This window comes from Oncorhynchus tshawytscha, unplaced genomic scaffold (genome assembly GCF_018296145.1).
Source record: "Oncorhynchus tshawytscha isolate Ot180627B unplaced genomic scaffold, Otsh_v2.0 Un_contig_8167_pilon_pilon, whole genome shotgun sequence".
In the NCBI taxonomy this organism is placed as follows: Eukaryota; Metazoa; Chordata; class Actinopteri; order Salmoniformes; family Salmonidae; genus Oncorhynchus; species Oncorhynchus tshawytscha.
Genome location: NW_024609354.1, coordinates 88,872 through 115,284, shown reverse-complemented (window position 1 = coordinate 115,284; position 26,413 = coordinate 88,872). Strand labels below are relative to the sequence as shown.

Sequence of the window (26,413 nt, the reverse complement as noted above, 5' to 3'; positions counted from 1 at the left end):
AGCTCCTGGTATATGTCTGTTACAGCTGGATGAGTCAACAGGTCCTGGCACAGCTCCTGGTATATGTCTGTTACAGCTGGATGAGTCAACAGCTCCTGGTATATGTCTGTTACAGCTGGATGAGTCAACAGGCCTGGCACAGCTCCTGGTATATGTCTGTTACAGCTGGATGAGTCAACAGGTCCTGGCACAGCTCCTGGTATATGTCTGTTATGTTTATAGGGGGTCAATTAAGGAAGACATTCTCTTCTGCAAACCACTGGTAACCAGGACAACAGGAGAGGATATTTTTAAAGTACTGGACAGCTTTGTGACATCAAATGGCCTTTGGTGGTCAAGATGTGTTGGTATCTGTATTGATGGCGTAAAAGCCATGACAGGGAGACATAGTGGAGTGGTAACGAGCATGCCAGCAGTTGCTCCCGACGCCACTTGGGTACACTACAGCATCCACCGAGAGGCTCTTGGCTAGACTGCAGCATCCACCTAGAGGCTCTTGGGTCCACTGCAGCATCCACCGAGAGGCTCTTGGGTACACTGCAGCATCCCCCTAGAGGCTCTTGGGTACACTGCAGCATCCACCGAGAGGCTCTTGGGTACACTGCAGCATCCACCGAGAGGCTCTTGGGTACACTGCAGCATCCACCGAGAGGCTCTTGGGTAGACTGCAGCATCCACCTAGAGGCTCTTGGGTACACTGCAGCATCCACCGAGAGGCTCTTGGGTACACTGCAGCATCCACCTAGAGGCTCTTGGGTACACTGCAGCATCCACCGAGAGGCTCTTGGGTACACTGCAGCATCCACCGAGAGGCTCTTGGGTACACTGCAGCATCCACCGAGAGGCTCTTGGGTAGACTGCAGCATCCACCTAGAGGCTCTTGGGTACACTGCAGCATCCACCTAGAGGCTCTTGGGTACACTGCAGCATCCACCTAGAGGCTCTTGGGTAGACTGCAGCATCCACCTAGAGGCTCTTGGGTAGACTGCAGCATCCACCGAGAGGCTCTTGGGTACAATGCAGCATCCACCTAGAGGCTCTTGGGTACACTGCAGCATCCACCGAGAGGCTCTTGGGTACACTGCAGCATCCACCTAGAGGCTCTTGGGTACACTGCAGCATCCACCGAGAGGCTCTTGGGTACACTGCAGCATCCACCGAGAGGCTCTTGGGTACACTGCAGCATCCACCGAGAGGCTCTTGGGTACACTGCAGCATCCACCTAGAGGCTCTTGGGTACACTGCAGCATCCACCTACAGGCTCTTGGGTACACTGCAGCATCCACCGAGAGGCTCTTGGGTAAACTGCAGCATCCACAGAGAGGCTCTTGGGTACACTGCAGCATCCACCGAGAGGCTCTTGGGTACACTGCAGCATCCCCCTAGAGGCTCTTGGGTACACTGCAGCATCCCCCTAGAGGCTCTTGGGTACACTGCAGCATCCCCCTAGAGGCTCTTGGGTACACTGCAGCATCCCCCTAGAGGCTCTTGGGTACACTGCAGCATCCACCTAGAGGCTCTTGGGTACACTGCAGCATCCCCCTAGAGGCTCTTGGGTACACTGCAGCATCCCCCTAGAGGCTCTTGACCGCTTGAAAGATGTTTTGGACAGTTCAGTGAAAATGTTTAACTTTGTTAAAGCAAAAGGCCCCTGAACTCTCATGTATTTTCTGCATTATGCACTGATATGGACAGCGACCATGTAACGCTTCTACAACATACAGAAGTGCGCTGGTTATCAAGGGGCAAAGTATTGACACGTTTTTTTAAATTGAGAGACGAGCTTAAAGTTTTCTTAACTGACCATAATTTTCACTTGTCTGACCGCTTGCATGATGACGAGTTTCTCACACGACTGGCCTATCTGGGTGACGTTTTTTCTCCCCTGAATGATCTGAATCTAGGATTACAGGGACTCTCCGCAACTATATTCAATGTGCGGGACTGTTACGAATCCCTTTTGGCCCGACAGTCTAGGGGGATGGTAATGAGACCCGTAACATAACTCATGCAAATTATTATTGTGACAAAGTAAAAGTGTGAACGAAATAACCACGACAACAGAAATCTACCGTCAAACTCCAGGTTTATTTATAAACACACGGTAATGGGGGGGGAGCAGGAAAAGGGGCGGAGCTGGACCCAAGGAAAGAAACAATAAATATACAAAAACACCCCTAAGCTAGACTAGCCTACTTTAACAACAGCTAACTAACCAAAAATACAGTGGGTGGTCCGCCCAGTTCTAACTAGTGTATTTAACAAAGTTCACCTACGGGTAGTGTATGCCCATGGGCGACTTGTCTTGGTTTCCCCCTTTTCCCACCAGCAATCAAACAAACACCATACTCACAGGAGATGACAAAGTGCTATGGAGGTGCTCAAACAAAAGAGAGGTTAAGACACAAAGCGAGAGTGAAACACAGAGACCTACAGACATGGCATTTACAGAGAGATTGAGCTCTAGAGCAAACAACTGATGGGGTTTTTAAACCATGGGGAAGGAACTGTGATAGGGTAGGAAATAGGAGGAGGTGTGTCTTCTGATTGATGATTGATTGTTGACTGATTGGGGAGTGATGATTTTCACCTGTGAGGGGAGAAGGAGAGAAAAGAAACACACACAGGATAACTGTATCCGTAACAGGGACAAAATTGAGGCTGATTAAGAAGTTGGAGCTCTTCTCTGTCTGGATTAACAAGGACAACACACAGGTCTTTCCATCATTGTATGATTTTTTGTGTGCAAATGAACTCAAGCTTACGAACTATGTCAAATGTGATATAGTGAAGCACCTGAGTGAGTTGGGTGCACAATTACGCAGGTCATTTCCTGAAACAGATGACAAAAACAACTGGATTTGTTATCCCTTTCATGCCCTGCCTCCAGTCCACTTACCGATATCTGCACAAGAGAGCTTCATCGAAATTGCAACAAGCGGTTCTGTGAAAATGTAATTTAATCAGAAGCCACTGCCAGATTTCTGGATAGGGCTGCGCTCAGAGTATCCTGCCTTGGCAAATCCTGCTGTTAAGACACTGAAGCCCTTTTATATTATTTGTGCACATACAGTGGGGCAAAAAAGTATTTAGTCAGCCACCAATCGTGCAAGTTCTCCCACTTAAAAAGACGAGGCCTGTAATTTTCATCATAGGTACACTTCAACTATGACAGACAAAATTAGAAAAAAAATCCAGAAAATCACATTGTAGGATTTTTAATGAATTCATTTGCAAATTATGGTGGAAAATAAGTATTTGGTCACCTACAAACAAGCAAGATTTCTGGCTCTCACAGACCTGTAACTTCTTCTTTAAGAGGCTCCTCTGTCCTCCACTCGTTACCTGTATTAATTTTTTTGCCCCACTGTACCTATGTGAGAGTGGATTCTCGGCCCTCATTAGCATGAAAACTAAATAGAGACACAGACTGTGTGTGGAAAATGATTTAAGACAGACTCTCCAATACAACCCAACATTAATATGTGGTGAGCTATTCACCATTTTCAATGAACAAATAGGGTTTTATATGTAAGATGGTTAAATAAAGAGTTAAATTGATTATTATTATTTGTGCCCTGGTCTGATAAGAGCTCTTTTCTCACTTCCCACGAGTCGGGTTGTGACGAATTCAGGTTGAATAGAGGGGGTACTCAGCTGGAGGTTGAATAGAGGGGGTACTCAGCTGGAGGTTGAATAGAGGGGGTAGGCAGCTGGAGGTTGAATAGAGGGGGTAGGCAGCTGGAGATTGAATAGAGGGGGTAGGCAGTGGAGAACCTGTCAGAGCAGGGTTGGAGGAGAGGACCTCTGCTGTTCTGTGTCTCTACTGGTCCTAGTGGAGAACCTGTCAGAGCAGGGTTGGAGGAGAGGACCACTGCTGTTCTGTGTCTCTACTGGTCCTAGTGGAGAACCTGTCAGAGCAGGGTTGGAGGAGAGGACCACTGCTGTTCTGTGTCTCTACTGGTCCTAGTGGAGAACCTGTCAGACCACTGCTGTTCTGTGTCTCTACTGGTCCTAGTGGAGAACCTGTCAGAGCAGGAAATCATGAGGAAGAGCTCCTAGCCCTGTTTATACCTGGTTCTAACTTGCATCCTTTGTCCTGATCTTGTCCACATTTTTAGACCCGGTGAAGACAGTCAGATCATCCTGCCCCCCTCTGGAGGTCGTCAGATGCGTCTTTAGACAGATCAGATCATCCTGCCCCCCTCTGGAGGTCGTCAGATGCATCTTTAGACAGATCAGAACATTATGCAGCTCTCTAAAATCATCTTTAGACAGAGAAACCAGTCAGAACATTATGCAGCTCTCTAAAATCATCTTTAGACAGAGAAACCAGTCAGAACATTATGCAGCTCTCTAAAATCAGTGACAGGTGACACCATTGACTGTCTTCAGATCAGCGGAGTCCGATATTAGAACAGTATTACAGACTATTATAGAGATGATTTATGAGTCCACAGAACAGTATTACAGACTATTATAGAGATGCTTTATGAGTCCACAGAACAGTAACGTGATATTATTGATGTTAAATTGTATTTCAGATTAGTTACGGCAAGATATAACCATGTTATGATCATTAAAAACATCCTTCCCTGTCGTCTGATGGGCCAATAACATTCCTTCCTCTGAATGGGTCTGAGGAGACACTGACCACTACTAACTACAGCTGGGTTAGACAGACCCCTACAACAGAATCTGGCCCCTGTATGGGTCTGAGGAGACACTGACCACTACTAACTACAGCTGGGTTAGACAGACCCCTACAACAGAATCTGGCCCCTGTATGGGTCTGAGGAGACACTGACCACTAACTACAGCTGGGTTAGACAGACTCCTACAACAGAATCTGGCCCCTGTATGGGTCTGAGGAGACACTGACCACTAACTACAGCTGGGTTAGACAGACCCCTACAACAGAATCTGGCCCCTGTATGGGTCTGAGGAGACACTGACCACTACTAACTACAGCTGGGTTAGACAGACCCCTACAACAGCATGGCTAGTTACAACAGCATCTGGCCCCTGTATGGGTCTGAGGCGGCACTGTGGAATCACATATGAACTAACTGAAGACATATTCAGTTTAACAGTCTCCTGGTCAATCAGTGCACTGTGGAACCAAATGATCTGTAATAAAAATATCCCAGATCAACAGGAATCTGTCCGTATGGAGTGAAAAGGACACCTGGTTGTGATTGGCAGTAGAGCCAGGACCAAGTGTCTGAGGATCTCTGCAGCAGTCTCTGGACACATCACAGTCTCTGGACACATCACAGTCAGTTAACTTTAACCCTCCCCCTCCCCCCCAGCCACCCCCAGGCCTAGTATGAGAGGCCTGCAGCAGAAGTTAGTGGTTAGATCCAGTCCTCCAGGACAGGAAGGAAGGGCAGGTCGGTGCTACCCAGGTAGAGTCTCCCCTGGTGGGAGAACACGTCGCTGACGGCCCAGGTCAGGCTGCCTGTAGGGTCATGGAGACTCCCCAGCACCTCCCCTTCCCCGTCCAACTCCAACACCAGGCCGTATCTAGGCAACAGCATGTTGTACCAGCTCAGAGGAACCACCTGGAAGAACAGAACACAAGCTCCGGGCTTTAATGTCATTTTATCATAGAAATACACTGGACAAAACATTAAGAACACCTTCCTAATATTGAGTTGCTCCTCCCCTTTTGCCCTCAGAACAGCCTTGATTCATTGGGTCATGGACTCCACAATGTGTCGAAAGCGCTCCACAGAGATGCTGGCCCATGTCGACTCCAATGCTTCCCACAGTTGTGTCAAGTTGGCTGGATGTCCTCTGGGTGGTGGACCATCGTTGATACACACAGGAAACTGTTGAGTGTGAAAAACCCAGCAGCGTTGCAGTTCTTGACATAAACCGGTGCTCCTGGCACCTACTACCATAACCCGTTCAGAGGCACTTAAATATCTTGTCTTGCCCATTCACCCTCTGAATGGCACACATACACAATCCATGTGTAATTGTCTCAAGGCTTAAAAATCCTTCTTCAACCCGTCTCCTCCCCTTCATCTACACTGATTGAAGTGGATTTAACAGGTGACATCAATAAGGGATCATAGACTGACCAGGTGAATCCAGGTGAAAGCTATGTCATGGAAAGAGCAGCTGTTCTTAATGTTTTGTCCACTAAGTGTATATTCCTGGAAACATCCACCAGAACACAAAGGTTACAGACTTTACTATTAGTATTATACCACTGTACTATAATATTACTATAGCATCATACATTCCAGAACAGTACTACCACTGTACTATAATATTACTATAGCATCATACATTCCAGAACAGTACTGTTTACATACATTATCTCCTCTAGAACACCATGTTGCTGTCTGAATTATCTCTTGTATTTATCTCCTCTAGAACACCATGTTGCTGTCTGAATTATCTCTTGTATTTATCTCCTCTAGAACACCATGTTGCAGTAATTACAGCTGTAAGTCTCTTGGGGGTATGTCTCTATAAGCTTGGCACATCTAGCCACTGGGATTTCTTCCCATTCTTCAAGGCAAAACTGCTCCAGCTCCTTCAAGTTGGATGGGTTCCGCTGGTGTACAGCAATCTTTAAGTCATACCACAGATTCTCAATTGGATTGAGGTCTGGGCTTTGACTAGGCCATTCCAAGACATTTAAATGTTTCCACTTAAACCACCCAAGTGTTGCTTTAGCAGTATGCTTAGGGTCATTGTCCTGCTGGAAGGTGAACCTCCGCCCCAGTCTCAAATCTCGAAGACTGAAACAGGTTTCCCTCAAGAATTTACCTGTATTTAGCACCATCCATCATTCCTTCCATTCTGACTAGTCTCCCAGTCCCTGCCGATGAAAAACACCACCCCACAGCATGATGCTGCCACCACCATGCTTCACTGTGGGGATGCTGTTCTCGGATGATGAGAGGTGTTGGGATTGCGCCAGACATAGCGTTGTCCTTGATGGCCAAACAGCTACATTTTAGTCTCATCTAGCCAGAGTACCTTCTTCCATATGTTTGGGGAGTCTCCCACATGCCTTTTGGCAAACACCAAACATATTTGCTTATTTTTTCTTTAAGCAATGGCTTTTTTTCTGGCCACTATTCGGTAAAGCCCAGCTCTGTGGAGTGTACGGCTTAAAGTGGTCCTGTGGACAGATACTCCCATCTCTGCTGTAGAGCTTTGCAGCTACTTCGGGGTTATCTTTGGTCTCTTTGTTGCCTCTCTGATTAATGCCCTCCTTGCCTGGTCTGTGAGTTTTGGTGAGCGGCCCTCTCTTGGCAGGTTTGTTGTGGTGCCATATTCATTTTTTAATAATGGATTTAATGGTGCTCCGTGGGATGTTCAAAGTTTCTGATATTGTTTTATAATCCAACCCTGATCAGTACTTCTCCACACCTGTGTCCCTGACCTGTTTGGAGAGCTCCTTGGTCTTCATGGTGCCGCTTGCTTAGTGGGGCCTTTCAGAGCAGGTGTATACATACGTACATCATGTGACACTTAGATTGCACACAGGTGGACTTTATTGAACTAATGATGTGACTTCTGAAGGTAATTGGTTGCACCAGATCTTATGTAGGGAATTCATAGCACAGGGGGTGAATACATATGCATATGCACCACTTTTCCTTTTGAATTTCTATTGAAGTTATTATCATTTCACTTCACTGATTTAAACTATTTTGTGTCCATTACATCAATCCCCCAAAAAATATATTTAAATTACAGGTTGTAATGTAACAAAATAGGAAAAACGCTGAGGGGGTGAATACTTTAACGAGGCACTGTATCATGTTGCTGTCTGAATCATCTCTTGATGGAGGCTCTCTGTCCTCTCAGATTACTCTCTCTAGTCTCACTGCAGCCTGGAACAAAGAACACACAGGGGCCTGGGAGAGAGGTCTACCACACAGGGGCCTGGGAGAGAGGTCTACAACACAGGGGATTGGGAGAGAGGTCTACAACACAGGGGATTGGGAGAGAGGTCTACAACACAGAGGCCTGGGAGAGAGGTCTACCACACAGGGGCCTGGGAGAGAGGTCTACCACACAGGGGCCTGGGAGAGAGGTCAACCACACACAGGGGCCTGGGAGAGAGGTCAACCACACAGGGGCCTGGGAGAGAGGTCAACCACACAGGGGCCTGGGAGAGAGGTCTACCACACAGGGGCCTGGGAGAGAGGTCAACAACACAGAGGCCTGGGAGAGAGGTCTACCACACAGGGGCCTGGGATAGAGATCAACCACACAGGGGCCTGGGAGAGAGGTCTACAACACAGAGGCCTGGGAGAGAGGTCAACCACACAGGGGCCTGGGAGAGAGGTCTACAACACAGAGGCCTGGGAGAGAGGTCAACCACACAGGGGCCTGGGAGAGAGGTCAACCACACAGGGGCCTGGGAGAGAGGTCAACCACACAGAGGCCTGGGAGAGAGGTCTACAACACAGAGGCCTGGGAGAGAGGTCTACAACACAGAGGCCTGGGAGAGGGTCTACAACACAGGGGCCTGGGAGAGAGGTCTACCACACAGGGGCCTGGGAGAGAGGTCTACCACACAGAGGCCTGGGAGAGAGGTCTACTCACACAGGGGCCTGGGAGAGAGGTCTACAACACAGAGGCCTGGGAGAGAGGTCAACAACACATTGATGATGATGATGATGATGATGGTGAAACTAACCTTAGCCAGAAAGCGTTTGACCGCTGGGTACGGACCAATCAGGTCCAGGAATGGAGGCATGAGCTTCCTGAAGCGTGTGGTCGTTAGACCAACCAGGAAGGTTCCACGGTCGCTAAGGCGGATGTTGTCAGGGTAACCGGGCATATTGTTCATGATGACCTCCTTGGTGCCAGCCTTGGGGCCTTTCAGCCAGTACCTACAGAGGTAGAGAGAGAAAAGGAACCATGAGTCATTCAAACAAAAGGCCTTTCAGCCAGTATCTGGAGGGAGGGAGGACAATGATTGTCATAGAACAAAAAGGCCTTTCTGTACTGTGAGGGTTAAGCTTCCTCTGTCCTGCTGATCAGCCACCTCTGATAACACAATGATATTTACATGTTAAAAGGAAAAACACAGGAAGGACAGTTACTATGGAAAACACTGTCCTCCGTTGGTGTGTGTGTGTGTGTACCTGAGGATACACCCGATGCTGGTCTCGGCCAGCAGCAGGAAGCTCTCGTCAGGTGACAGGGCGATGCCATTGGGCATGTAGAGACCATCCAGTAGGACACCCACACGCCCTGACACGGGGTCAAAGGTCAGGAGACGACCCAGAGCGTTGGTCTCTATCACCTAGACGTTAGAGGTCAGGGGTTATAGAGAGTATAAAGAAGAAGGGTGATTTGTAGGAGTACAGAGCGACAGACCTCTAGTTTGACGTGTCGTCGTCCCCAGCGAGAGGAGGAGTCCGTAAAGTAAATGATCCCAGTCTGAGAGGAGATCTCCAACCCGTTCAGGAACGCAAACGGAACCCCGTCAGCTCCTAGAGCACAAAGATATTACATTTGTTAACTGGATGTACATTAGCCTCACAAGCCTGACTTTTACCACATTTTGTTGCTTTATAGCCTTATTATAAAATATTTATATATATTTTTAAATCCACTCAATCAACACACAATACCCCATAATGACATCACAATAACCCATAATGACATCACAATAACCCATAATGACAAAGCAAAAACATTTTTGATAATTTACTACAAATAAAATATGGAAATATCACATTTACATAAGTATTCAGACCCTTTATTCAGTACTTTGTTGAAGCACCTTTGTCAGAGATTACAGCCTTGAGTCTTCTTAGATATGATGCTACAAGCTTGGCACACCTGTATTTGGGGAGGATCTCTCATTCTTCTCTGCAGATCCTCTCAAGCTCTGTCAGGTTGGATGGGGAGCGTCGCTGCACAGCTATTTTCAGGTCTCTCCAGAGATGTGCTCCGTTCTGTATTTTGCTCTGTTCATCTTTCCCTCGATCCTGACTAGTCTCCCAGTCCCTATAGCTGAAAAACACCCCCACAGCATGATGCTGCCACCACCATGCTTCACCGTAGGGATTTTGACAGGTTTCCTCCAGACGTGACACTTGGCATTCAGGCCAAAGAGTTCAATCTTGGTTTCATCAGACCAGAGAATCTTGTTTCTCATGGTCTGAGGGTCCTTTAGGTGTCTTTTGCAAACTCCATAAGGCCTGATTGGTGGAGTGCTGCAGAAATGGTTGTCCTTCTGGAAGGTTATCCCATTTCCACAGAGGAACTCTGGAGCTATGTCAGAGTGACCATTGGGTTCTCAGTCACCTCCCTGACCAAGGCCCTTCTCCCGATTGCTCAGTTTGGCCGGGCGGCCAGCTCTAGGAAGAGTCTTGGTGGTTCCAAACTTCTTCCATTTAAGAATGATGGAGGCTGTGTTCTTGGAGACATTACTTAAAAATCATACAATGTGATTTTCTGGATTTTTGATTCCGTCTCTCACAGTTGAAGTGAACCTATGATGAAAATTATAGACCTCTACATGCTTTGTAAGTAGGAAACACTGCCGATTTTTCAGGTTATCAAATACTTGTTCTCACCACTGTGTGTTTATATTTATATATTTATATATGTTAGAACCTGCTGTCCAGTCAGAGTTAAGGTTAGGGGTTAGACTGTCAGACCTGCTGTCCAGTCAGAGTTAAGGTTAGACTGTCAGACCTGCTGTCCAGTCAGAGTTAAGGTTAGGGGTTAGAATGTCAGACCTGCTGTCCAGTCAGAGATAAGGTTAGACTGTCAGACCTGCTGTCCAGTCAGAGTTAAGGTTAGGGGTTAGACTGTCAGACCTGCTGTCCAGTCAGAGTTAAGGTTAGGGGTTAGACTGTGAATGATCAGACCTTGTTTGCTGTCCAGTAGCAGACTATGGTGTCCAGTCTGGGGGTTAGGGGTCAGGGGTCAACAGTGTTGCTGTCCAGTAGCAGGGTCTTGTGTCCAGTCTGGGGGTTAACTGTGTTGCTGTCCAGTAGCAGGGTCTTGTGTCCAGTCTGGGGGTTAACTGTGTTGCTGTCCAGTAGCAGGGTCTTGTGTCCAGTCTGGGGATAGGGGACGTTACCTGTCTTGCTGTCCAGTAGCAGGGTCTTGTGTCCAGTCTGGGGGTCAACAGAAAACAGCCCAAAGTAGGAGTCCGCTACGATCAGCTGACCACCACTGTCCAACCGCACACCATGAGGACGACCACAGACTGGCTCATAGTCTGTCCTGCTACCTAGTGGACCAACAGAGATAACATCACAGTCGGTCCTGCTACCTAGAGGACCAACAGAGATAACATCACAGTCTGTCCTGCTACCTAGAGGACCAACAGAGATAACATCTGTCCTGCTACCTAGAGGACCAACAGAGATAACATCACAGTCGGTCCTGCTACCTAGAGGACCAACAGAGATAACATCTGTCCTGCTACCTAGAGGACCAACAGAGATAACATCACAGTCTGTCCTGCTACCTAGAGGACCAACAGAGATAACATCACAGTCTGTCCTGCCCTCTTTCGGTCTCTCCATCTCCCATCTGGAACAACATCAGAGGATTTCTAGAGATTTACTAGACCGTCTCTAACACAACCTGACCCACACACACACAACCTGACACACACACACACACAACCTGACACACACACACACAACCTGACACACACACACAACCTGACACACACACACACAACCTGACACACACAACCTGACACACACCCACACACAACCTGACACACACACACACAACCTGACACACACAACCTGACACACACACACAACCTGGCACACACACACACGTCTGTTTTGGCCAGAGCTCAGAGGAAGACAATCGGCTGCCGGCCACATCAACAGAGATCTGAACAGAACACGTTCCCACAGCTAAACACTTCCCAACAGAAGAGTCAGTGTTCCACACCAGGGGTCCAGTAGAACATCTGAAATATTCAGGTCCTCCTCCTTTTCTAAATGTTTTCTCACCTGTTTCATACCTACTGAACTAAATACAGCCCTGTAGACCCCAGACAGATTCCATCATACATCAATAAGCCTGCTATAATTACTGACCACACTCCTACTACTGTCAGCTAGCCAGATAGCCATGAAGAATTGTTAGCTAGCCAGCTAGCCATGAAGAACTGTGAGCTAGCCAGATAGCCATGAAGAACTGTGAGCTAGCCAGATAGCCATGAAGAACTGTGAGCTAGCCAGATAGCCATGAAGAACTGTGAGCTAGCCAGAGAGCCATGAAGAATTGTTAGCTAGCCAGATAGCCATGAAGAATTGTTAGCTAGCCAGATAGCCATGAAGAATGTTAGCTAGCCAGATAGCCATGAAGAACTGTGAGCTAGCCAGATAGCCATGAAGAACTGTGAGCTAGCCAGATAGCCATGAAGAACTGTGAGCTAGCCAGATAGCCATGAAGAACTGTGAGCTAGCCAGATAGCCATGAAGAACTGTGAGCTAGCCAGATAGCCATGAAGAACTGTGAGCTAGCCAGATAGCCATGAAGAACTGTGAGCTAGCCAGATAGCCATGAAGAATTGTTAGCTAGCCAGATAGCCATGAAGAACTGTTAGCTAGGGGAAGTGCAGCGTGAGGTAATACAGTAGGGGGAGTGCTGAGGTAATACAGTAGGGGGAGTGCTGCTCAGCGTGAGGTAATACAGTAGGGGGAGTGCTGCTCAGCGTGAGGTAATACAGTCGGGGAGAGCTGCTCAGCGTGAGGTAATAGAGTAGGGGGAGAGCTGCTCAGCGTGAGGTAATAGAGTAGGGGGTGCTGCTCAGCGTGAGGTAATAGAGTAGGGGAGTGCTGCTCAGCGTGAGGTAATACATTAGGGGAGTGCTGCTCAGTGTGAGGTAATACAGTAGGGGAGAGCTGCTCAGCGTGAGGTAATACAGTCGGGGAGTGCTGCTCAGCGTGAGGTAATAGAGTAGGGGAGTGCTGCTCAGCGTGAGGTAATACAGTCGGGGGAGTGCTGAGGTAATACAGTAGGGGAGTGCTGCTCAGCGTGAGGTAATACAGTCGGGGGTAATACAGTAGAGTGCTGCTCAGCGTGAGGTAATAGAGTAGGGGAGTGCTGCTCAGCGTGAGGTAATACAGTCGGGGTGCTGTGCTGAGGTAATACAGTAGGGGTAGGAGTGCTGCTCAGCGTGAGGTAATACAGTCGGGGAGTGCTGCTCAGCGTGAGGTAATACAGTAGGGGAGTGCTGCTCAGTGTGAGGTAATACAGTAGGGGAGTGCTGAGGTAATACAGTAGGGGAGTGCTGCTCAGCGTGAGGTAATACAGTAGGGGAGTGCTGAGGTAATACTGTAGGGGAGTGCTGCTCAGCGTGAGGTAATACAGTAGGGGAGTGCTGCTCAGTGTGAGGTAATACAGTAGGGGAGTGCTGCTCAGCGTGAGGTAATACAGTAGAAGGAGTGCTGCTCAGCGTGAGGTAATACAGTAGGGGAGTGCTGAGGTAATACAGTAGGGGAGTGCTGCTCAGCGTGAGGTAATACAGTCGGGGGGAGAGCTGCTCAGTGTGAGGTAATACAGTCGGAGGAGAGCTGCTCAGTGTGAGGTAATACAGTCGGGGAGTGCTGCTCAGCGTGAGGTAATACAGTCGGGGAGTGCTGCTCAGTGTGAGGTAATACAGTAGGGGAGTGCTGAGGTAATACAGTAGGGGGAGAGCTGCTCAGTGTGAGGTAATACAGTAGGGGAGGTGCAGCGTGAGGTAATACAGTAGGGGAGTGCTGCTCAGCGTGAGGTAATACAGTAGGGGAGTGCTGAGGTAATACAGTAGGGGAGTGCTGAGGTAATACAGTAGGGGAGTGCTGCTCAGCGTGAGGTAATACAGTCGGGGAGAGCTGCTCAGTGTGAGGTAATACAGTCGGGGAGTGCTGCTCAGCGTGAGGTAATACAGTCGGGGAGTGCTGCTCAGTGTGAGGTAATACAGTAGGGGAGAGCTGCTCAGCGTGAGGTAATACAGTAGGGGGAGTGCTGCTCAGCGTGAGGTAATACAGTAGGGGAGTGCTGCTCAGTGAGGTAATAGAGTAGGGGAGTGCTGCTCAGCGTGAGGTAATAGAGTAGGGGAGTGCTGAGGTAATACAGTAGGGGAGTGCTGCTCAGCGTGAGGTAATACAGTAGGGGAGTGCTGAGGTAATACAGTAGGGGAGTGCTGCTCAGCGTGAGGTAATACAGTAGGGGAGTGCTGCTCAGTGTGAGGTAATACAGTAGGGGAGTGCTGCTCAGCGTGAGGTAATACAGTAGAAGGAGTGCTGCTCAGCGTGAGGTAATACAGTAGGGGAGTGCTGAGGTAATACAGTAGGAGGAGTGCTGCTCAGTGTGAGGTAATACAGTAGGGGAGTGCTGAGGTAATACAGTAGGGGAGTGCTGAGGTAATACAGTAGGGGAGTGCTGCTCAGCGTGAGGTAATACAGTCGGGGAGAGCTGCTCAGTGTGAGGTAATACAGTCGGGGGAGTGCTGCTCAGCGTGAGGTAATACAGTCGGGGGAGTGCTGCTCAGTGTGAGGTAATACAGTAGGGGAGTGCTGCTCAGCGTGAGGTAATACAGTAGGGGAGTGCTGCTCAGTGTGAGGTAATACAGTAGGGGAGTGCTGCTCAGCGTGAGGTAATACAGTAGGGGAGTGCTGCTCAGCGTGAGGTAATACAGTAGGGGAGTGCTGCTCAGCGTGAGGTAATACAGTAGGGGAGTGCTGCTCAGCGTGAGGTAATACAGTAGGCGGAGTGCTGCTCAGTGTGAGGTAATACAGTAGGGGGAGTGATGCTCAGTGTGAGGTAATACAGTAGGGGGAGTGATGCTCAGTGTGAGGTAATACAGTAGGGGAGTGCTGAGGTAATACAGTAGGGGAGTGCTACTCAGCGTGAGGTAATACAGTAGGGGGTGTGCTGAGGTAATACAGTAGGGGAGTGCTGCTCAGCGTGAGGTAATACAGTAGGGGTGCTGTGCTGAGGTAATACAGTAGGGGAGTGCTGCTCAGCGTGAGGTAATACAGTAGGGGAGTGCTGAGGTAATACAGTAGGGGAGTGCTGCTCAGCGTGAGGTAATACAGTAGGGGAGTGCTGCTCAGCGTGAGGTACTACAGTAGGGGAGTGCTGCTCAGCGTGAGGTAATACAGTAGGGGAGTGCTGCTCAGCGTGAGGTAATACAGTAGGGGAGTGCTGCTCAGCAGGAGGTAATACAGTAGGGGAGTGCTGAGGTAATACAGTAGGGGAGTGCTGCTCAGTGTGAGGTAATACAGTAGGGGAGTGCTGAGGTAATACAGTAGGGGAGTGCTGAGGTAATACAGTAGGGGAGTGCTGCTCAGTGTGAGGTAATACAGTAGGGGAGTGCTGCTCAGCGTGAGGTAATACAGTAGGGGAGTGCTGCTCAGTGTGAGGTAATACAGTAGGGTGAGTGCTGAGGTAATACAGTAGGGGAGTGCTGCTCAGTGTGAGGTAATACAGTAGGGGAGTGCTGAGGTAATACAGTAGGGGAGTGCTGCTCAGCAGCAGGAGGTAATACAGTAGGGGGAGTGCTGCTCAGCAGGAGGTAATACAGTAGGGGAGTGCTGCTCAGCGTGAGGTAATACAGTAGGGGAGTGCTGCTCAGCGTGAGGTAATACAGTAGGGGAGTGCTGCTCAGCGTGAGGTAATACAGTAGGGGAGTACTGCTCAGTGTGAGGTAATACAGTAGGGGAGTGCTGCTCAGTGTGAGGTAATACAGTAGGGGAGTGATGCTCAGTGTGAGGTAATACAGTAGGGGAGTGCTGCTCAGTGTGAGGTAATACAGTAGGGGAGTGCTGCTCAGTGGGAGGTAATAGAGTAGGGGAGTGCTGAGGTAATACAGTAGGGGAGTGCTTCTCAGCGTGAGGTAATACAGTAGGGGAGTGCTGCTCAGTGTGAGGTAATACAGTAGGGGAGTGCTGCTCAGCGTGAGGTAATACAGTAGGGGAGTGCTTCTCAGCGTGAGGTAATACAGTAGGGGGAGTGCTGAGGTAATACAGTAGGGGGAGTGCTGCTCAGCGTGAGGTAATACAGTAGGGGAGTGCTGAGGTAATACAGTAGGGGAGTGTGCTGAGGTAATACAGTAAGGGAGTGCTGCTCAGCGTGAGGTAATACAGTAGGGGAGTGCTGCTCAGCGTGAGGTAATACAGTAGGGGAGTGCTGCTCAGCGTGAGGTAATACAGTAGGGGAGTGCTGAGGTAATACAGTAGGGGAGTGCTGCTCAGCGTGAGGTAATACAGTAGGGGAGTGCTGAGGTAATACAGTAGGGGGAGTGCTGCTCAGCGTGAGGTAATACAGTAGGGGTGCTGCTCAGTGCTGAGGTAATACAGTAGGGGAGTGCTGCTCAGCGTGAGGTAATACAGTAGGGGAGTGCTGCACAGCGTGAGGTAATACAGTAGGGGAGTGCTGCTCAGTGTGAGGTAATACAGTAGGGGAGTGCTGCTCAGTGTGAGGTAATACAGTAGGGGGAGTGCTGAGGTAATACAGTAGAGTGAGTGCTGAGGTAATACAGTAGAGTGAGTGCTGAGGTAATACAGTAGGGGAGTGCTGCTCAGTGTGAGGTAATACAGTAGGGGGAGTGCTGCTCAGCATGAGGTAATACAGTAGGGGAGTGCTGCTCAGCGTGAGGTAATACAGTAGGGGAGTGCTGCTCAGCGTGAGGTAATACAGTAGGGGAGTGCTGAGGTAATACAGTAGGGGAGTGCTGCTCAGTGTGAGGTAATACAGTAGGGGAGTGCTGCTGAGGTAATACAGTAGGGGAGTGCTGAGGTAATACTGTAGGGGAGTGCTGCTCAGTGTGAGGTAATACAGTAGGGGGAGTGATGCTCAGTGTGAGGTAATACAGTAGGGGAGTGCTGCTCAGCGTGAGGTAATACAGTAGGGGAGTGCTGAGGTAATACAGTAGGGGAGTGCTGCTCAGTGTGAGGTAATACAGTAGGGGAGTGCTGAGGTAATACAGTAGGGGAGTGCTGAGGTAATACAGTAGGGGAGTGCTGCTCAGTGTGAGGTAATACAGTAGGGGAGTGCTGCTCAGCGTGAGGTAATACAGTAGGGGAGTGCTGTGCTGAGGTAATACAGTAGGGGAGTGCTGCTCAGCGTGAGGTAATACAGTAGGGGAGTGCTGAGGTAATACAGTAGGGGAGTGCTGAGGTAATACAGTAGGGGCTGCTCAGTGCTGAGGTAATACAGTAGGGGAGTGCTGCTCAGCGTGAGGTAATACAGTAGGGGAGAGCTGCTCAGCGTGAGGTAATACAGTAGGGGAGTGCTGCTCAGCGTGAGGTAATACAGTAGGGGGAGTGCTGCTCAGCGTGAGGTAATACAGTAGGGGAGTGCTGCTCAGCGTGAGGTAATACAGTAGGGGAGAGCTGCTCAGCGTGAGGTAATACAGTAGGGGGAGTGCTGCTCAGTGTGAGGTAATACAGTAGGGGAGTGCTGCTCAGCGTGAGGTAATACAGTAGGGGAGTGCTGCTCAGTGTGAGGTAATACAGTAGGGGAGTGCTGCTCAGTGTGAGGTAATACAGTAGGGGAGTGCTGCTCAGCAGGAGGTAATACAGTAGGGGAGTGCTGAGGTAATACAGTAGGGGGAGTGCTGAGGTAATACAGTAGGGGAGTGCTGAGGTAATACAGTAGGAGGAGTGCTGAGGTAATACAGTAGGGGAGTGCTGAGGTAATACAGTAGGGGAGTGCTGAGGTAATACAGTAGGGGAGTGCTGAGGTAATACAGTAGGGGAGTGCTGAGGTAATACAGTAGGGGAGTGCTGCTCAGTGTGAGGTAATACAGTAGGGGAGTGCTGAGGTAATACAGTAGGAGGAGTGCTGAGGTAATACAGTAGGGGAGTGCTGAGGTAATACAGTAGGAGGAGTGCTGAGGTAATACAGTAGGGGAGTGCTGAGGTAATACAGTAGGGGGAGTGCTGAGGTAATACAGTAGGGGGAGTGCTGAGGTAATACAGTAGGGGGAGTGCTGCTCAGCGTGAGGTAATACATGTGTCCCATGTGAGTGATGAGTTAGGGTTAGTTAGTTAGTTAGTTAGTTAGTTAGTTAGTTAGTTAGTTAGTTAGTTAGTTAGTTAGTTAGTTAGTTTGTTAGTTAGTTACTGACCACACTCCTGTAAGTCATGTCCCACGTGTGTGATGAGTTAGTTAGTTAGTCAGTTAGTTACGTGGGTGATGAGCTAGGGTTAGTTAGTTAGTTACTGACCACACTCCTGGAAGTCCTGTCCCACGTGGGTGATGAGTTAGTTAGTTACTGACCACACTCCTGTAAGTCCTGTCCCATGTGGGTGATGAGTTAGGGTTAGTTAGCGTTAGGGTTGGTTAGTTAGTTAGCATTAGGGTTGGGTAGTTAGTTAGTTAGTTACTGACCACACTCCTGTAAGTCCTGCCCCATGTGGGTGATGAGGGTTAGAGTCTCCTGATGGATCCTCCACAGCTTCCCATCCACCGTCCCTGTGTACACGTTACCTAGGAGACACCAGAGGTTAGAGTTCAGGGGTCAGACAAGCCACAGAGTTCTAAAAAGGTATTTCCAGTCAAAGGTCATATAAACACTGAGGAGGCGGATGAAAGACCAAAGACAGGATTCAATTAAAACATGCTGGATGAAAGACCAACAGACAGGAATTAAAACATGCTGAATGAAAGACAACTCAGACAAGAGTTCTTACCCTCCTGGTCCGCAGTGAAGGATTCTGGTCCATGTAGTTGTCCAGTGAACAGCCTGCGTCCGTTCTGTAGTCTGGTGTTGACAGCCAGCGGGCCCTCCAGGAGCGGAGGGGGTCCCTTGAATCTGACAGACAATAACCTTTAACCCTTTACCCCCTAAACTGACGGACAATAACCTTTAACCCCTAATCTGACAGACAATAACCTTTAACCCCTAATCTGACAGACAATAACCTTTAACCCTTTACCCCTAAACTGTTTCCCTCTGATAACACCAACCTGTCTCAAAACACTACCCTTCAACTCCAATAACCCTTAACCCCCTACACAATAAAATAACAATAACGAGGCTATATACAGGTGGTACCTGTACTGAGTCGATGTGTGGGGGTACAGGTTAGTAATGAGGCTATATACAGGTGGTACCTGTACCGAGTCAATGTGTGGGGGTACAGGTTAGTAATGAGGCTATATACAGGGGGTACCTGTACTGAGTCGATGTGTGGGGGTACAGGTTAGTAATGAGGCTATATACAGGTGGTACCTGTACCGAGTCAATGTGTGGGGGTACAGGTTGGTAATGAGGCTATATACAGGTGGTACCTGTACCGAGTCAATGTGTGGGGGTACAGGTTAGTAATGAGGCTATATACAGGTGGTACCTGTACTGAGTCAATGTGTGGGGGTACAGGTTAGTAATGAGGCTATATACAGGGGGTACCTGTACTGAGTCGATGTGTGGGGGTACAGGTTAGTAATGAGGCTATATACAGGTGGTACCTGTACCGAGTCAATGTGTGGGGGTACAGGTTGGTAATGAGGCTATATACAGGTGGTACCTGTACCGAGTCAATGTGTGGGGGTACAGGTTAGTAATGAGGCTATATACAGGTGGTACCTGTACCGAGTCAATGTGTGGGGGTACAGGTTAGTGGAGGTAATATGTACATGTGACTATGCATAGATAATAAACAGCAAGTAGCAACAGCGTAAACACAAAGGGGATCAATGTAAATAGTCCAGTGGCCGTTTGATTAACGGTTTAGAAGCTGTTCAGCAGTCTGATGGCTTGGAGGTAGAAGCTGTTCAGCAGTCTGATGGCTTTGGGGTAGAAGCTGTTCAGCAGTCTGATGGCTTGGGGGTAGAAGCTGTTCAGCAGTCTGATGGCTTGGGGGTAGAAGCTGTTCAGCAGTCTGATGGCTTGGAGGTAGAAGCTGTTCAGCAGTCTGATGGCTTGGTGGTAGAAGCTGTTCAGCAGTCTGATGGCTTGGTGGTAGAAGCTGTTCAGCAGTCTGATGGATTGGTGGTAGAAGCTGTTCAGCAGTCTGATGGCTTGGGGGTAGAAGCTGTTCAGCAGCCTGATGGCTTGGTGGTAGAAGCTGTTCAGCAGTCTGATGGCTTGGGGGTAGAAGCTGTTCAGAAGTCTGATGGCTTGGGGGTAGAAGCTGTTCAGCAGTCTGATGGCTTGGGGGTAGAAGCTGTTCAGCAGTCTAATGGTTTGGGGTAGAAGCTGTTCAGCAGTCTGATGGCTTGGTGGTAGAAGCTGTTCAGCAGTCTGATGGCTTGGGGGTAGAAGCTGTTCAGCAGTCTGATGGCTTGGGGGTAGAAGCTGTTCAGCAGTCTAATGGTTTGGGGGTAGAAGCTGTTCAGCAGTCTGATGGCTTGGTGGTAGAAGCTGTTCAGCAGTCTGATGGCTTGGGGGTAGAAGCTGTTCAGCAGTCTGATGGCTTGGGGGTAGAAGCTGTTCAGCAGTCTAATGGCTTGGGGGTAGAAGCTGTTCAGCAGTCTGATGGCTTGGAGGTAGAAGCTGTTCAGCAGCCTGATGGCTTGGTGGTAGAAGCTGTTCAGCAGTCTAATGGCTTGGAGGTAGAAGCTGTTCAGCAGTCTGATGGCTTGGAGGTAGAAGCTGTTCAGCAGTCTGATGGCTTGGAGGTAGAAGCTGTTCAGCAGCCTGATGGCTTGGTGGGTAGAAGCTGTTCAGCAGTCTGATGGCTTGGAGGTAGAAGCTGTTCAGCAGTCTGATGGCTTGGGGGTAGAAGCTGTTCAGCAGTCTGATGGCTTGGAGGTAGAATCTGTTCAGCAGTCTGATGGCTTGGAGGTAGAAGCTGTTCAGCAGTCTGATGGCTTGGAGGTAGAAGCTGTTAAGGAGCCTTTTGGATCCAGACTTGCTATTCTGGTACCGCTTGCCGTGCGGTTGCAGAGAGAACAGTCTGTGACTAGGGTGGCTGGGGCCTTTGACCATTTTTAGGGCCTTCCTCTGACACCGCCTGGTATAGAGGTCCTGGAAAGCAAGAAGCTTGGCCCCAGTGATGTACTAGGTCGTACGCACTACCCTCTGTAGTGCCTTGTGGTCGGAGGCCGAGCAGTTGCATTACCAGGCGGTGATGCAACCAGTCACCCTAGTCACAGACTGTTCTCTCTGCTACCGCACGGCAAGCGGTACCAGAATAGCAAGTCTGGCGGTGATGCAACTCTCGATGGTGCAGCTGTAGAACCTTTTGAGGATCTCAGGACCCATGCAAAATCTTTTCAGTTTCCTGAGGGGGAATAAGTTTTGTCGTGCCCTCTTCACGACTGTCTTGGTGTGTTTGGACCATGTTAGTTTGTTGGTGATGTGGACACCAAGAAACTTGAAGCTCTCAACTTGCTCCACTGCAGCCACGTCGATGAGAATGGGGACGTACTCTGTCCTCCTTTTCCTGTAGTCCACAATCATCTCCTTTGTCTTGATCACGTTGAGGGAGAGGTTGTTGTCCTGGCACCACACGGCCAGGTCTCTGATCTCCTCCCTATAGTCTGTCTCATCGTTGTCGGTGATCAGGCCTACCACCGTTGTGTCATCAGCAAACTTAATGATGGTGTTGGAGTCGTGCCTGGCCGTGCAGTCATGAGAGAACAGGGAGTACAGGGGGGGACTGAGTACGCACCCCCGAGGGGCCCCCGTGTTGAGGATCAGCGTGGCAGATGTGTTGTTACCTACCCTTACCACCTAGGGGCGGCCCGTCAGGAAGTCCAGGATCCAGTTGCAGAGGGAGGTGTTTAGTCCCAGGGTCCTTAGCTTAGTGATGAGCTTTGAGGGCACTATGGTGTTGAACGCTGAGCTGTAGTCAATGAACAGCATTCTCACATCGGTGTTCCTTTTGTCCAGGTGGGAAAGGGCAGGGTGGAGTGCAATAGAGATTGCATCATCTGCGGATCTGTCGGGGCGGTATGCAAATGAGGGTGGCTCTAGTGTTTTTGGGATGATGGTGTTGATGTGAGCCATGACCAGCCTTTCAAAGCACTTCATGGCTACAGATGTGAGTATTAGTTTGCAAGCCCTGCCACATCCGACAAGCATCAGAGCCGGTGTGGTGTGTCTGTACTTACATGTAAGGCTGAGGGTTTATGGGTGAGGGGAGGAGGTAGACCCCTACAGACACCGATAGCAGGACCACTAATATCCCTCTCTTCCCTAGCCTGAAGACAAGAGACAACACAACAGATATCAGGACCACTAATATCCCTCTCTTCCCTAGCCTGAAGACAAGAGACTGCTCCCCCACCACACCACCCCACCAACCCCCCACCACCACTCCACCACCACCTTTCTGCTCCCCTACCACCCTGATTCCCCTACCACCACCCTGCTCCCCCCACCCTTTCTGCCCCCCACCACCCTGCTCCCCCACCACCCCCACCCACCACCCTGCTCCCCCACCACACCACTCTGCTCCCCCACTCCACCATCCTGCTCCCCCACCACCCCCCCCCCACCACCCTGCTCCCCCCACCACCCTACTCCCCCCACCACCCTGAACCCCCACTACCCCCCACCAACCTGCTCCCCCACCACCCTGTCTGGCTACAGGACAATGGTACAGTATGTTATCCCTTATCTGTCTGGCTACAGGACAATGGTACAGTATGTTATCCCTTATCTGTCTGGATACAGGGCAATGGTACAGTATGTTATCCCTTATCCCTTATCTGACAGGCTACAGGACAATGGTGCAGAATGTTCTCCCTTATCTGCCTGGCTACAGGGCAATGGTACAGTATGTTATCCCTTATCTGTCTGGCTACAGGACAATGGTACAGTATGTTATCCCTTATCCCTTATCTGACAGGCTACAGGACAATGGTGCAGTATGTTATCCCTTATCTGACTGGCTACAGGACAATGGTGCATAATGTTATCCCTTATCTGACTGGCTACAGGACAATGGTACAGTATGTTATCCCTTATATGTCTGGCTACAGGGCAATGGTACAGTATGTTATCCTTATCTGTCTGGCTACAGGACAATGGTACAGTATGTTATCCCTTATCTGTCTGGATACAGGGCAATGGTACAGTATGTTATCCCTTATCCCTTATCTGACAGGCTACAGGACAATGGTGCAGTATATTATCCCTTATCTGACTGGCTACAGGACAATGGTGCAGAATGTTATCCCTAATATGTCTGGCTACAGGGCAATGGTACAGTATGTTATCCTTATCTGTCTGGCTACAGGGCAATGGTACAGTATGTTATCCCTTATCTGTCTGGCTACAGGGCAATAGTACAGTATGTTATCCCTTATCTGTCTGGCTACAGGACAAAGGTGCAGTATGTTATCCCTTATCCCTTATCTGACAGGCTACAGGACAATGGTACAGTATGTTATCCCTTATCTGTCTGGCTACAGGACAATGGTACAGTATGTTATCCCTTATCCTTTATCTGTCTGGATACAGGGCAATAGTACAGTATGTTATCCCTTATCCTTTATCTGTCTGGCTACAGGGCAATGGTACAGTATGTTATCCCTTATATGTCTGGCTACAGGGCAATGGTACAGTATGTTATCCCTTATCTGTCTGGCTACAGGGCAATGGTACAGTATGTTATCCCTTATCTGTCTGGCTACAGGGCAATGGTACAGTATGTTATCCCTTATCTGTCTGGCTACAGGGCAATGGTACAGTATGTTATCCCTTATCTGTCTGGCTACAGGGCAATGGTACAGTATGTTATCCCTTATCTGTCTGGCTACAGGGCAATGGTACAGTATGTTATCCCTTATCTGTCTGGCTACAGGGCAATGGTACAGTATGTTATCCCTTATCTGTCTGGCTACAGGGCAATGGTACAGTATTTTATCCCTTATCTGTCTGGATACAGGGCAATGGTACAGTATGTTATCCCTTATCCCTTATCTGACAGGCTACAGGGCAATGGTACATTATGTTATCCCTTATCTGACTGGCTACAGGGCAATGGTACATTATGTTATCCCTTATCTGTCTGGCTACAGGCCAATGGTACATTATGTTATCCCTTATCTGACTGGCTATGAAATTACAGATGACTGATAGTAAACTATTCCACACCATGTTTAATCTCATCTGAGCTGCAGTTATTGGGTAATATTCCAATAGGAAATATTCAAAGATTCATTTCAATAGTTTCATAACATGTATTGTGCGACAATATCGTTATCATAATCAATTACAACTTGGACAAAAACTGTCAACAACTCTTCTACCAAAACATGACTGTAGTCATTCATCTAGCAGTAGCTTATCTACCAAAACATGACTGTGGTCATTCATCTAGCAGTAGCCTATCTACCAAAACATGACTGTGGTCATTCATCTAGCAGTAGCTTATCTACCAAAACATGACTGTGGTCATTCATCTAGCAGTAGCCTATCTACCAAAACATGACTGTGGTCATTCATCTAGCAGTAGCTTATCTACCAAAACATGACTGTGGTCATTCATCCAGCAGTAGCCTATCTACCAAAACATGACTGTGGTCATTCATCCAGCAGTAGCCTATCTACCAAAACATGACTGTGGTCATTCATATAGCAGTAGCCTGTCTACCAAAAAGACAGTTACACAACGAACTTGTTTTTGAGGGACAAGTAGACTCATGCTTAAAATCGTTCACGTAACTACATTATTGTTTTATCACAAAGCAAAACAACTCCGGTAAAAACGTACATAGTGAATCCGTCTGCAGATCGCGCCCGTCCGGTTAGATCACAGTCCGGTTGGATCCTGTCTCCGGTGAGACTCGCCGCCATGAAGCAAAGTTGTTGTCTGTTCTGGTGAGCGCCGCTGGAGAGAGGTAGTCTGTGTCAGCTGAGAGAGACTGAGAGTGAGTGATTTAAAAAGAGTTCATCCAGAGGACAGAAGACTGGAAGGGGAGGTGTGAGATGGACTGGGGGAGGTTTATTTACCATGTCCTCTTTTTCCTCAACTATCATGATATTGTATAGCCACTAGGGGGAGCCACCTGACAGTTCCTGGGACTGAACTGTTTCCAAGTCAACTTTTATTTGTCACATGCTTTGTAAACAACAGGTTGATGTTATACCCCCACACCAGCACGACCAGGACACACAGGTTGATATTATACCCCCACACCAGCACGACCAGGACACACAGGTTGATGTTATACCCCCAGGACACACAGGTTGATGTTATACCCCCACACCAGCACGACCAGGACACACAGGTTGATGTTATACCCCCACACCAGCACGACCAGGACACACAGGTTGATGATATACCCCCACACCAGCACAACCAGGACACACAGGTTGATGTTATTCCCACACACCAGACGCCATCAGGACACACAGGTTGATTTTACACCACCACACAAGCACGACCAGGACACACAGGTTGATGTTATACCCCACAGCAGCACGACCAGGACACACAGGTTGATGTTATACCCCCACACCAGCACGACCAGGACACACAGGTTGATGTTATACCCCCACACCAGCACGACCAGGACACAGGTTTATATTATACCCCCACACACAGCACGACCAGGACACAGGTTGATATTATACCCCCACACCAGCATGACCAGGACACACAGGTTGATGTTATACCCCCACACCAGCACGACCAGGACACACAGGTTGATGTTATACCCCCACACCAGCATGACCAGGACACACAGGTTGATGTTATACCCCCACACAACAGCACGACCAGGACACACAGGTTGATGTTATACCCCCACACCAGCACGACCAGGACACACAGGTTGATGTTATACCCCCACACCAGCACGACCAGGACACACAGGTTGATGTTATACCCCCACCAGCACCAGCACGACCAGGACACACAGGTTGATGTTATACCCCCACACCAGCACGACCAGGACACAGGTTGATGTTATACCCCCACACCAGCACGACCAGGACACACAGGTTGATGTTATACCCCACACACCAGCACGACCAGGACAGGACACACAGGTTGATTTGATACCCCCACACCAGCACGACCAGGACACACAGGTTGATGTTATACCCCCACACCAGCACGACCAGGACACACAGGTTGATGTTATACCCCCACACCAGCACGACCAGGACACACAGGTTGATGTTATACCCCCACAACAGCATGACCAGGACACACAGGTTGATGTTATACCCCCACACCAGCACGACCAGGACACACAGGTTGATGTTATACCCCCACACCAGCACGACCAGGACACACAGGTTGATGTTATACCCCCACACCAGCACGACCAGGACACACAGGTTGATGTTATACCCCCACACCAGCACGACCAGGACACACAGGTTGATGTTATACCCCCACACCAGCACGACCAGGACACACAGGTTGATGTTATACCCCCACACCAGCACGACCAGGACACACAGGTTGATGTTATACCCCCACACCAGGACACGACCAGGACAGGACACAGGTTGATGTTATACCCCCACACACCAGCACGACCAGGA

General features: G+C 49.1%; 1 protein-coding gene across 3 annotated transcripts; it reads right to left on the bottom strand.

The window, feature by feature from the left end:
• Positions 1 to 3,380: 3,380 nt before the first annotated feature.
• Positions 3,381 to 24,888, bottom strand: LOC112224938 (adipocyte plasma membrane-associated protein-like). 3 transcript variants are annotated; one of them, XR_006082093.1, is made up of 10 exons: positions 24,630 to 24,888; positions 22,021 to 22,110; positions 18,654 to 18,775; positions 18,352 to 18,450; positions 11,081 to 11,233; positions 9,361 to 9,476; positions 9,126 to 9,286; positions 8,675 to 8,870; positions 3,979 to 5,564; positions 3,381 to 3,911 (listed from the first exon to the last, which is right to left on the bottom strand). XR_006082093.1 is itself a non-coding variant. In XM_042314980.1 (9 exons), exons 1-9 carry the CDS (start codon positions 24,710 to 24,712, stop codon positions 5,358 to 5,360), a joined length of 1,227 nt encoding a protein of 408 aa, XP_042170914.1. In that variant the 5' UTR covers positions 24,713 to 24,888; the 3' UTR covers positions 3,382 to 5,357. The 3 variants fall into 3 exon arrangements, 2 of the variants coding, with proteins under 2 accessions (XP_042170914.1, XP_042170915.1); XM_042314980.1 differs by having other exon boundaries at positions 3,382 to 5,564; XM_042314981.1 differs by lacking the exon at positions 22,021 to 22,110 and having other exon boundaries at positions 3,382 to 5,564.
• Positions 24,889 to 26,413: the final 1,525 nt, after the last annotated feature.